The sequence below is a fragment of the Nicrophorus vespilloides genome, unplaced genomic scaffold (genome assembly GCF_001412225.1).
Source record: "Nicrophorus vespilloides isolate i.1.1-1 unplaced genomic scaffold, Nicve_v1.0, whole genome shotgun sequence".
Classification (NCBI taxonomy): Eukaryota; Metazoa; Arthropoda; class Insecta; order Coleoptera; family Silphidae; genus Nicrophorus; species Nicrophorus vespilloides.
This window is the reverse complement of record NW_017097167.1, coordinates 43433-57054: the sequence shown is the minus strand read 5'-3', so window position 1 is coordinate 57054 and position 13622 is coordinate 43433. Positions and strand designations below refer to the sequence as shown.

Sequence of the window (13622 nt, the reverse complement as noted above, 5' to 3'; positions counted from 1 at the left end):
TGTGAATATGCGTCTTTATAAACGGAAGAAGTGGCGGAACGATGTATGATTAATGCGCGACAATAGGTAATACTCGTTCGATTTGGTATAAAATGGAAATTGACGGTTGTAATTGATTTTGTGATAATGGCTGGTGAGATGACGGGTATTAAGGGGGATCGGAGGGGTCAATGCAGTATCCAAGCAAATCCCTGCACCCTTACATCCACCGTTCACCCGGAGAGGAATCTATATGTGCGCTGCTCTGTAATTCCCTTCTGGCAGTGTCTTCCGGCCCGGTTAATAGTTAATGCTAATGCGCTACCAGGCTAATAGCCCTATTGCTATGCCTTCTATTTGTAAACACAATTCTGTAGGGAGAGCAAAAAAGTATTGCACACGTGGCAATATCTGATGCTGATGCTGACGCTGGTAGTTGGTTACCCGTCAGCCGTCGGGATAATAATTTACCTACAGAATGAGTTCCGCGTTGCATCGTTCCGAACCACTGATGTATATGACTAGGCACGATAAGGAAGGAGGCAGCCTGCATTACAACGTGCAATGGATGGCGTTAACATCTCCGGGCTACTCCACGAAACATATCTTGACAAATCATTTCTTTTGTCCCTGCCACTTACTGTTTACTGCCAAGCCTCGGGGAAGAGTTGAAAACGGCCGGCGATAAGGGCCTGTCTCTTCGTGACGTTCACGCAGAAGGGCTTATCTCGTTATAACGCAATAACTAGATAGAAAGACAGAGTGCGACGGGGATGACGCCGCCAATGAAGGCGGAGATGAAAAACACGAAAGGCGAGCGGACAAAGAGCCGAAAAACCTTCAGCTAGATAGAAAATACATCTTATGCAAGAGCTACAGGTACAGACCATCCTTTGTTTATTTATTTATTTATTTATTTTTATTTATATTTTTTCTCTTTACATATTACCATACTTCTTTTGTTTACGAATTTCACTCCGTATACATGTGAGCGAGTGTACGTATATAACCGTTGTAAACCGTTGCCAATAGTGCGAATGCAACTTTACTTTCAGCTTCAACTTAAAAAGCTTCCACTTTGAATACATAATATATAAACATCGCCTGCTTGCAAATGTCCTGCTTTATATACTTTGCATCGCAAAGAACTTTCCGCGCACACACATATACACCAACCGGCTCACGGCTTGTCGATAAATAAAATATTTACCCAATTTTGCGCATTCCCTATTTATATTTTTTTTAAACCTGTATTTAAAAACAAGTAGCAGCTACAAACGGCATCTAGAATCAAACAATTACTTCACATGCGTTGGTAATTATATATTCGGTTTGGTGATAATATTCTTAATGCAATGTTTACTTGCTTGGCGTTTCTAGCAACTCTTATGGATACATATTAATTGCAAAGCGTCCTTAGCAACTATCGTTATGTCCATACCAACCGTAAAGCGTCCTTAGTAACGAGAGTAGCGTTCTTAGCAACTGCAATTATATCCATAGCAACCGAAATTATGAGCTTGCAATAGAACATGAAAATATATATTTAAATAATATGTAAATAGTAAAATTGTAGTGATATTGCATAGAAAATACGACAGTAACAGCTGGTGTAAATTTGCATCCATTGGTCAACTATATTCGTAGAATTAGTGAGGTCCTTTTGCGATTATCCAAAATACAGGGAGAGCAAAGCATTAATCAAATTGTCTGAATTCAATGTAATCTACAGTTTAATAAGCAGCATCTTGCGCATCATCCTCCAGGATGTTTATATTACGTCGGTGATTAATGGTCGGATTTTGCGGTAAACGTCCGTTTGTTAATTATTTGTTAACATAAGCGCTGTAAATAACAAGGAGTAGAGGAGATTGGGGGATTTCCACGGTTGGCTGGCTGAGATTGATTATAAAAAGGACGACAACTAAATAGAGGGAGACTGAATGCAGGCGAACAAAAGTGTTCAAATAAACAGGAAGGCGATGTTTCTAAGCAAACAAGGATTTTGAAATTGTAACGAATCCTGAAAGGAATCGATGAGGCCACACCTGTACGAATGCAATCACAGGCGAGCGAGCGCAATGTTAAATATTAAAGGTATGATCAGAGGAGGTCTTTGTGAGACGAGAGGAATCTCGAGAGAGGAGAGGAAATAATGATTCTGATGAAAAAAAAAAAAGAACGTAAATTAAAAAAAAAATGTAAAAAGATTTTGCTTATATATAATTTATGAGGGAGATCCTAAGTATATTTAAACACACGTATCGCATTTGAAGTCGAAACGAATTTCGCAAAGTGACTACTTCATAAAGAGAATTGCTTAGCAGTCCTGGATCCTGTTTGTTCCGTAAAATACCAAATAGGAATACTGGAAATTATTCATTCGCGAATCAAGTAATTATCCAAACATCAAGTGGATTTCACTAACACTCCGACATAATAGCTAGGGATGCATTAATACTTTATTCGAGCTCAACGGAACATCAAACGATCAACTATTGTTTCACTGATGGAATAATAAAATCCAAAAATTAATAATCATTCTTATAGAAATAGAGTTCGATGGCGAGGATTAGTTGGGAGGACAATAGTTTAAGAACGTCACGAAGAGCTTCAAATCGAGTTATTTATGGCGTGGAGTTGACCCAAATTCGAAGCTGGAAGGATGGAAGTAAGGTATAGAAGGGACGAGGCTTTCGGACGTTAAGGACTAAAACAGCTTGTGTTATTTGTAAATGCCCAAGAGACGACATCGGACGCTAATCACTACGTAAGACATGTCAGCACTCAGCGTATAATTCCTATACCCGGTTTAGTAGATTCCTCAGGAATTGTGAGTAGTTGCAAAGTAATATTTCGCATTTGAATTATATAATTTCTTAACAGCTAACGCTATATACTATCAATATATAATCATGGGTTTGTAATTCCAAAATAGACATGTATATATTTCACTTAAAACCTATATTGACATAAAACAGTTTATGGTAAATTGAACGTTTAAATTTAAATTGAGCGCAGTTGATAAGTTCCCAATGATGCAAAGGGACAGACCCGCAATCAGCGGAATGAATGCAAGAAAAACATATTAGAGTAGTCCCATTATAGTCCCAAGTAAAGGCTTCAGGCAGACGGAGGAGAAGAAGAAAAAAAAAAGAAGTACAAAACACTTAACGGCTCCCGCTCCAAATGACTCTTCGGTAATGCCTATTTAATGCGAACGAGCATAAATAATGTCGCCGCCTCCGCAGCCGCGAACATAATCAAAGGACACGTTTGTCCTCAAAAACCAACCAACCAACCCCTCTCCGACCCTTCCACGAAGCTTTTCGATTTGAATTATAAATAACGACGGAAGTGGTCTATGTGCAAATGCTGCCAATCCGCTTATTTGTCCTGCGAAACAGTGGCAATTAATTGTTTGCCTTCCGCAGTTTTCCATGTGTTCGCTTCTTCCATTGTTTTAAAGCCAACGGCAAGTGCGGCATTTAATGCGCGAAATGGCAAAGAGTACGAATAAAAACAACGATCGCGTTTCCTGCTTCATTTCGCTTTTGCCATTGTTCACCGTCCCAAGTTTCCCTTTTGGATGGAAGAGTAAATCCGCTTTCCTACATTGAATAGAAGATGCGCAGATTAATGTAAATACAATAATTTATTTTTCTTCAATACCAATTTTTTTTTATAGATGGAAATCGATGAAGTGTGAGACGAAAATTGAAATAAATATACTTTACGTGCATTATTTGCGAATCAATAACGCTCTGGCATCACGTATTTGCTTGTGTCCACTTNAAAAATTGGTGAGAATAAATTTATTGAAATAATTTTAGTTGAAATTGTCGATAATCATTGTGTATTGCATCGATTAGTAATGAATGATATATAAGTGAAATAAATAAAGTTTCAGCACGTGGCGTGGTGTAATTCGGAGTCAATGGGCGTTGTTTATTGAGTGTTTAAAATTCATAGTAAAAGTTTTTACGAGAGTCCCTAGTTTGCATATTTAATTCAGGCTGAAAAGGTTTTCGGGATACAATGCAGTTTTGCAGGGGGAACGATGTCTGTTGACCATTCGCATGAATAAAATATGTATTTATAAATGTGCTTCGGCCGAATGCGTCCGTTTCATGCAGCACGAGATGCGATCCATGTAACGAGGCCATAATTAGTGTGAAACGTCCCGCAGGACCTGCCTCGAATATCTCTCACCCTCTCTCCTTCTCTCTCTTTCTCTCCACATTTTTTTCCCATCTTCCATCCCTTTCTAACACGCACACATTCACACACGGAACCATTTTGTTTTTGCTCCTCCAGCTCCGCCAACCCCTCGACGTAATCCTTAGATCTGCTGTTTGCAGAACTATGGACGATATCCATCAGGATATTGTCCTGCATATATTACTATTTTACAAGGAATGGTTTAACGAGCAAAATTTTCCAACTAAATCTAGAAATACAAAAGCAAGCTCAAATCCAAAGATTTTTGTTGTTTTGTGTAAAGATTAGAATTATCTGTAAATGTTCTTTGCAGTTGTAAATGAAGATGGGTTATTGGGTGCAACCAAAACCAGGAATTGGAAATGAGGCGAAGCGGACAACGCGATTGGTGCAAACTGCATGATTGAATCCTCGGTCCAAAATGCGGTTGCAAACGGGACAAACGGAAATGGTGATTTTAAATAACAAATTAAATGTGTCGTTCGAATTTATCGGCACTGCGGTGCTATTCGGTTTTTCGGGGGATGAGAATGGGGATGGGGATGGGGGGATGCTAGCTCGGGGGATGGTTAGAGCAAAGCTTAACAATGCCTTGCGAGAAAGCACCGGGACGATCACTTTGTATCGAACCGCTACAAATTGGTTTTCTTAAATACAGGGCTTCGCGGAAACGGGATTGCTGTACGTATATAAATTTAGTATATTTTCGGAATACCGGAAATGAGTCATTGCGTTAACGGCAGAGAGATGGAAGGGTTTGAAGTAATTCCGCTTGAAGCAAGCAATAATTTTGTTCTAAAAATCGTCCAATATTTATTTACAATCTGATCGATTTCAATATCTTAAATATTGACAATTCAAGGAATTTCTTAATAGATTTGAGTTTTGTTTAATAATTAATTTATGTAATTAGAAAATTTTAATTAGTATATGTAAAATAACATTATCAAACTGAATAGATGTATATAAAATAATTTGTTAAAATAAGGCAACTCATTTAAAAAATATAAAGGACTACAGGGATTTCGTCCCTTCATCTGATTCTAACTGACGAAGGGACACAATTACGTGTTCGATCGTCGAACAGGGATAGATGGACGTAGGATAGAATAGTGTCCAATTCAGAAAAGCCGCAGAGGTCCTTGCAAATAAATAAGCACACGCTGTGATGTGTTTTGCAGGAATAACAGGTACATAGCTCGAGGTATGGAATATGAAGTACAAGTTCCTGCATTACGGCCCAAGTCAGGCTTCGCCTCCAACGGACCACATTAATGAAATATACCTGTAACTCCCCAAACACATACGCACGCCCCACGCCTAAGCCACCCCTGTGTGTTCCTTTATTTATACACGACAGTAGGAATTGCGGCCAAAGGTCGGGACCTCCCGATTGTGCCTCGGCCATAGCCCGCAACCAAATTCATTCTTCTCTCCACTTCTCCATCCGAACCAACCACCCCAATTTTCCTTTTATTTATTTTTATTCCAACAACCCCCTGCTCTTTCCCAGCATCCCTCTGGATGTATACAACCACAGCGCAACGATGATTAATTAAACGGAAACGTGTATCAGGAACGGGCATAACAATAAACGTTTCTGACCGTGAACGTTCCGAATTGAATGGCCGAAAAATAACTACAAAAGAAATGAGAGAGAAACAAAAGGAAAGAGTAAATAAAATGGAATTCCTTTGAACGTCCACAACTTTTCATTGCACTTAATGCGCGCCCTCGTATAATTAATTAATTTATTAATTAAATACTCCTAACTATTAATTCGCAAGAAAATTAATTCTCGATTGATATTTAATTTTATATAAACAGATTGTATTATTTTACCTTGACGTAATAATATCCAATTAAAACGAATGAATCGTAGCGCTGTTATCAAAAAACTTAGCTGCGGGTGCATTCATAGAAGCTCTCTTTGTATTTCCTAGATAAACTTTCCTTCTTCCTCTGTTTCAACTGAAAATTCTTACTTGATAATATATATGCATTCTTTCAGGGTATTTGCACTGAAAACGGTGAATTAAGTTTTAATACCATGCGAACAATCACCTACTAAGCTTGGTATGTTCTCAATACTATTATACATAACGGCCTGCAAATGAAAACATTTCAAAGAAATCTTATGAAACGTACCAAGGAAATTAGTCATACTAAAACTGACTAGTAAAATATGTTTATAAATATAATAAGAAATGTAATATTCTGAATTTTGTATTAAACAAATTGTAATTAAACTGAAATTTTAAATATAATGTTATGGTTTTGATGCTGTTATGTACTTGAGGGTAAACTTTTAGATAGTCAATTCCAATGAAATTAGTAGAAAATCTGTTTGTAAATACTATGTTTCTATATAGGCTAAATGAGTGTAACATTCTGGACCTAGCTTTAACCTAATTTCGCTAAATGTAATTGATACTTAGAGTTGTATACTACAATGGAAGGATTACAGTAATGTTACTGAAATGCAGATATAAACTTTATAGTCGTTGAAGTAGTGAGAGATGAAGTGAGGGGAGATGCTGTGTCCACCGCGTCAACTCTTTATACGCTTGTAACGAAGAGGCCATCCCTTCAGGATATATCCGTAAACCGTGAAGTACCCTATATTTATCCAGGATAATATCACGTATCTGCTAAATATGCGGCGCGCTGCTGATGCGTCGAAACGACATCCATTGGAACTCTAACAAGGTTGCGGTGGCTGCGGTGCAACGGCATGTATGCATAATACATTCGCGACATCGGATAAGACCGCACGCGATTAAAATACTGGAATGCGGCAGTAACGGGGTTGCAATCTAAGTTTTACCGTTTATTGTCTCCCTTCGTCCTGGGGAGTTCCGGAGGAGGATGTGCAATTCATTGCGATACACTGTAGGCGCATAGCTCATTGAATTCAGCGAACTTTTATATTCCATTGAAATTTAAATGAAGGGCGCGCCTGCATCTCGTCCTGCCATCCTCATCCTGCTCTATCTTTCTCTCTCTATCTCTATCTTTCTTTATTTCTGTCTCACCGGCAGGAAGCGACATCCGCAGGCATGAATGTCCCAATTTGATGGGCCGACGAGATGGCAAAACGCACTTTACGATCAACATAAAAATGAAACATGTGTCGTTGAATTACATAAATAGAATGCCGACGTCGGTCTCCTCCAATAACAAATCATATAAAACAATAACCAATGAAACTATATATTCTTCTCTTGTTCTCCAGAGATATACATATTCATATTCCTTCAGCCATCGAACTTACGAAAACACATACAATTTTATAACCATTTTTTTTAAACAAATATCATAAAAGATCAATTTTTTACTCAATCTCAAGTTAGTTAAGCTCAATAAATGGAATATTGTTTATACTTGAATTGAGTAATGAAATAAGTCACTGACAAGTATACATGTGTGACAAGTTTCTGTATATATATATATATATTTGTATCTGAATGTGTTTGTGTATCTATATGTATAGATTCTGCATGTGGGAAAAGGACCGGTGTGTTGGTCGAATTGCTGCGGGGCCTTTTTCTAATTGTTTTATTGGGAAACAACGAGGGGTTTCGGCGAAGTGGAGATAAATAATTGAAGCACTTACTGGATGTGTCCTGCTTCGGCGGCGCTGGGGGCGGTTGCATGGGCGGCATGGGTGGCATGGGCTGTAGGGTCTGCACCGGTGTACTGGTCTGCGTCAGAAGAGGCTGCACGGCGAGCAGCGTTGGGGGTGGATTTGCTGTAGGTGCGGTCGCGTTGCTCCCAGGCGAGGTCGCCCACCCACCTTTCATGTCCTGTAAACAACCACCGCACATTAATCAACTGCACTTTACAGGAACCTCACCGCAAAAGCGCAATAACTGGATGTTCTTGCATATGCTACCATCGCAGGTGAAAATCTTAATTTTCATTTTAAGAAAAAAGGATTACAATAAATTAATAGATTTACATTTTCTTTTAATACTTCATTCGTACTAACGTACAAAACATTCATAGGAACGTACGCTAGATTCACAAATAAACACAAAGATGAAGCTACTAAATACATTTTTTGAAGATAATACTTTCAAACAAGAATCCAAGTATTACCATAATGGTGCGCCCACACTACGCCTGATAAGCAAAGTCGCACGTGAATATCTCTCGTATACTCTAATAGGAAGTATATGTATGCTAATAAACCAGATAAAAACAGTAAGAGTAAATTAATTATAATATTATCTTATTTTGTATGAAAAAAGCTGATGTTCAGAATAAATATGATTTTGTAAATTAATCAAAAGATTCTCATAAATAATTCTTTATTTGTAGAAAATAATATACTGTAGTTTTTCAACCGGTTAATAATATTTGATAAAACATAATTAATAGTCTGAATAAGCAAATTGTACTTTGGAGAATTGACAAGGAATTGTATGAGCATATGTACGTAAGGAGAACTAAAACAAAGGATTGTAAACAAAGAGTAAAATTAAAAAGAAATTAAAAAGGGCGAAATCATATTTCGACGTCGTATTATTTATTTATAAATGAAAGGTAAACAAAGCCGTCCCCAACCTAAAAAATAAAAAAAAATAAATATATAAAGAGGAAAGAAGGGCGCAAAGTTCATTCCGTTTTTATGGCTTGATAACTTTCCAAAGCTAATAAAATGTTTTATTATAAATGCAAAATGGGGGCGGTTGCGGCGGTGGCGGCTGCCGCGAGTGTCGGCGGTTTGCGCGAAAGAAATTATATGCCTACAGCCTTTATAGAAACTAAGTTTTAATCAATAAAGCGACAGAAATTTCCTGCATATTTAAACCACCCCATCCCAACATGCGTGACTTGATAACCTCCCCCCAATTACACACAAACACACAGAAAGCATATAAACACACGCTAAATATAAGAGCCCGATGCCGTTTGTTGGCAATGCTCATTTAGTTTTCGGTCAACATTTGTTGCCGGATAGACGATGTTTACTGCATGACCAAACTACAGGTACACCTGTAATTGGCGAGAAATATCGCATGTCCGTCGGCTCGCTTACATATTCATTACGCTCCGATTGGTTAATTATCGACTGCTAACCGAATTCTCTAACTAGCTCTAACTAACCGTCGGTTACAACTAACTTGCGCACCGAATTCCGCACACCCTCAGCCACCAACCACCATCCCGATGTTTCTGTTTCGATCTTCTCCTAATCGCAATCCGCTTTTCCTTTACTTTCCTTTCCATTCCATTCCGTTCTACACCATAACATTACATACCGAAGTATACAATTCCATTGGTACGCAATCTACGGGAAATCCCCCAAAGCCGCATATTTTACCCCTAATTAATTCATTTTCCCAAGGAAAATGCGCATTTCCAAGTCGCCGTGATAAATCGAAAGGGTGAGAAACTGTTTCTGCCGGAGTTCTTATTTGTCGCGCCGTTTAGGAATCGCTTTGCATATCAAACGCCATAAAATTACAATTATTTATGTATGTATGTATGCACATATATACATATTTCATTTGTTTAATTAATGAAAGAGAAAGAGAGCAAAAAAAAAAAACGCACACAACGAGTACAAATAATAATAATAACAATAATAGGATTGTTGCGTCCACGGGTGGACTGCGGTGTCGGCGACAATCGGGGGTGGCAAAAGGAGGGAGACGAAGGCAGGTCGAGTGTATTTCACGTTGTCATGGTTAGGACACGCGACTTCGCATGACAGACGGTTTATTATGACGAGATAGGATCTGCAAGCGGTCAAACTCGATGTTAATACCGACTGCATTCATAACTCAGCTATTACCCCGACTTGCACCTCGTTTAAGCCGTTCTCCGCAAATCCCGGACGAAAGGGAAGTAAAAAAAAAACACATACAAACATACTGAAGGGAAAAGGAAAATGGAACGCGTCCACCTCGAAATTCGAGCCCGTCACGCATCGCAATCCAACCGAAATTTATACCTTTTCCCTCGAGACCTGACTTAGCCGGTAGCCAAGAAGGATAGGGAGAGGACGTACAGTCATAGAGAGAGAGCGGTCAGAAAAAAAAAAGAAATCCTGCAAGCAGGTCGATGAACTGGAATCTGATTTGGATTGACATCTTCCTCTGCGGATACTCCAGTGGCGTAGACTGGTCGTATATATGTTAGATATCTTTGCTGCAAGTTGAACGTCCTAAAGTTGAAAGGGGAAAGAAGTTGTAACTGCTAACCAAAGTTAGATGCGATACCAGAACGTTCTTGAAAGCTACAGGTAGTAAAAGTTGGTTAGATATCGAGTCACTTCACTCGCTCGTGTGTGAAACAGCTGGTGGCGACTAAAATAATAAGTGTAAGTGAATTTAAACAGAAAGCCAATGCGACAAAGAGTACAATTGCATTACTTCCATTATGCATTGTTTCACCCTTTTAACCTAAATTATATAAATCAATTTTAAGTGTGTACATCCACTTTCAATTGATTATTAATGTATTATTCCGATTTGTCCTAAGATATTGTATCATAAGTTTGGAAACTATTAATGAAATATAAATTTGTCAATACTATTAAATAGATATATTTGTTATACTTGCAAGGTTTATGCAATTTTGTCTTATGATTGCAAATTTAATCAAGATTGGTGGAATTACTTTAGTTTCAGCAAATAGTATAACGAATGGATAAATGCGTTCAGACAATTAGAGGTTTTCATGAATGACTAATATTCAGGCGGCGGTCATTAATGATTTTCATGCGATAGCGCCTTTTGGCAATGACCAGCACAATGGTGTTTCGGGTCTGGGGGGTGGCGGCGCGTTTGGATGGTTAGGGTAATATACGCGCCGATACAAAATATCGATAAGGGCGGTTGTATTTGCCAACTTAAATCCCCAATGACCTGTTAGATCATGCCGGTCAGGTCCGTATTTGGCCCTCAATTATAACTTACTTCTGTATGTAAATGGTGGTCTGTGCGCGCGGGGTGGAGGACGCTTGCTGCGAAACTTTACTAATACAATATTTATTGGACGCGCTGTTTGGGCGGTATTTGCGGCTGCACATTCATTAATCAATCGACGTCCCCCCAGCTTTTGCAACCCCCATCCGAATATTCGTATCAATACACATTTGTTCTCATTTCCGCTAAACCCACTTAATCTTCCATCGAAATTAATAATTATCCCAAGTCCAAAAAGGATATCATCCTTGAACGTCGATATTCTTATTCCACGTGCAATTTGTCACGTGTATACATCTACAGTCAGTATTCAATTACAACTCTGATTGATTTATATTTTCACGTTCCTCTGACGTTTCGCCAGATCAATTCCATGGAAGTACATTAAACTGAAATGCGTAACAGCAATTCCGGAATGTCCGCTCCGGAGACAACAATTTTTGTTTGCTTCACACCAACGAAGGAATCCCAAAAATGCGCAAAGTTAAAAAGCAATTAAGTTGTACATTTTCCTCCAGACACTTACAAATTATTACTACTCATATTGCATAAAATGAAAAAAAAAAAGAAAAGAAGAGCATTTTTCTATTGATGAAATTCCTAGTGAACTATAAAACTTGGATTGGCCTATTTCATACGGTGGATGTGATAATGCAATTTTTGCCTCGCTGGATCGACACGCAGTAGTAAACTGTCAAAGGGGATGTTTCCGCCTACACAGAAGCAGCTACGCTCCAACCTGTGCGTTTGATGCTGTATGAATCCAAACATATGATTTTCTCGTGCATTTTATGCTACATACCATACAACTGTAATTGCAATTTAATAGATTTCCACTTTACAACGATTGCAAAATTGTCGATGATTTCAATTCCAAATTGTTACTACCCGAAATAAACAAAATATATTTATACTTAACAGATTTTAAATTGAAAAAAAAAATCTTAAGCGAGGTACAATTTATATTGCTCTTTAAGCAGTAATTCATAGTTTATTAAAATAAGATAAAATTAATGAGATTTTAAATAAAATAGATGCAATGAAGGAAAAAGTACAGTTTTTAATAATTATTAGTATTGTGTGGCATCTGAAACTAGTGTAGTTTTATATTGGGGTAATATGTTGTAATTTGTGTGGAAAAAGATGGTTGCTATTGTAGAACTTTGGCGGAGATTGTAATTCGCGTAAAATATTCATGGGACGGCGGCGGCGGCAGCGGAGACCGAATGCGTGGGAGGGCGGTGAGTACCTGCAAGCTCGAAAATTAGTTCCAGCTGAAAATATCCGCAGAGTTGCGCATTTCACTTGCTTCGATTCCGCGTGAAATAAAAATTGCTGAAAGAAGAAAATAATGCAACGTTGGTGTTAACGGCTTAAGGCTTTGGTATTGCTGCAGTTGCGGATGGAATAGTATGCATGCATTCAGCATGACTCTTCGGATAATCGGATGTTCGGTTGACGAAGCGTCGGTTAATGAATTACTCCGTAATGTTACTGTTACCGAGGGAGCCATTCCCTTAATGAATTGAATAATATGTACATTAAGGGTTGAAAAATTATACGCATCGCCGACGGAGGAGAATTTCAGGTGCAAATTGTAACGGCCCGAGGGCGAAAATGAAGGGTGTACCATTTTGCGCAGCAATTTCGGCGGGGTGAGGATGAGAATCCCTTTAGGGAGTCGCGAGTTTATCGGAATTAGCTACGCGCGCGACATATAATTTTAGGAGATAGCGTTGTAGCCTGATGCAAGGACGAAAGAAGAGAAGAAAAAATAAACATAGAGGAAGAGGAATCCGCCATCCGCAATGCGAAAAGGATTCGACGATTAAAATAAATAAAAAGCGGAGCTAGCAGAAAGGGATAAAAAAAGAAGATGTAGAACAAAGCAACAAACGGGGTGGCGGCAGAGAGCGAGGGTGGAAAAGCGGAGTGTGAGCGTGGATGGCGGAAGTGAACAGGAATAGGGTTGCGCATTTTTATTCTGTCGTAAATTTTATTAATAAACAAGAGCGAATTTTGTATGTCGCTGAGTTATTCAATTCATTAATTCGATGAAGGAGATGCATATCGGCGCTCCTTTGTCGCAACGGCGAAAAGGACATGCGAGAAGCGCTTCCTTTTGATTTAGATGCACGACACACCTCGCTCGATCTTTCTTTCCTTTTATTTATTTATTTATTTTTGTTTCTCTTATTCTTGCTCCTAGTTTTCCGGCGCGGTTATCTTTATTGCGCTAGGGACTGTTTGGGCAAATCGGCTACAGATACCCACTTTCGTCCTTTCGCCTGGAGATATCGGAAGGGGGAAGCGTGGAAAAGAGCTAATTTCCGCTTAGGCCTCGGGGCCCGGTCCTGGGGATGATGAAATTGTTGCATGGCGCAGTCCTTCCGCACACTGCGGCCAGATCCCGATGGGCGGATAAGGACGAGAGATTAAAAGATTCGCAAGCAATTCGCGAGAATTGCGAAGCAACGTCCCTCG

General features: G+C 38.9%; 1 protein-coding gene across 3 annotated transcripts in view; it reads right to left on the bottom strand.

Annotated features, from left to right (window-relative positions):
* The window catches only part of LOC108559227 (nucleolysin TIA-1), a 92342-nt gene that overhangs the window by 38889 nt on the left and 39831 nt on the right, over positions 1-13622 (bottom strand). For all 3 annotated transcript variants that reach the window (XM_017916436.1, XM_017916434.1, XM_017916435.1), the window contains exon 2: positions 7817-8006. In XM_017916436.1, coding sequence (XP_017771925.1) covers positions 7817-8006 — 190 coding nt within the window. The remainder of the gene's footprint in view (positions 1-7816; positions 8007-13622) is intronic.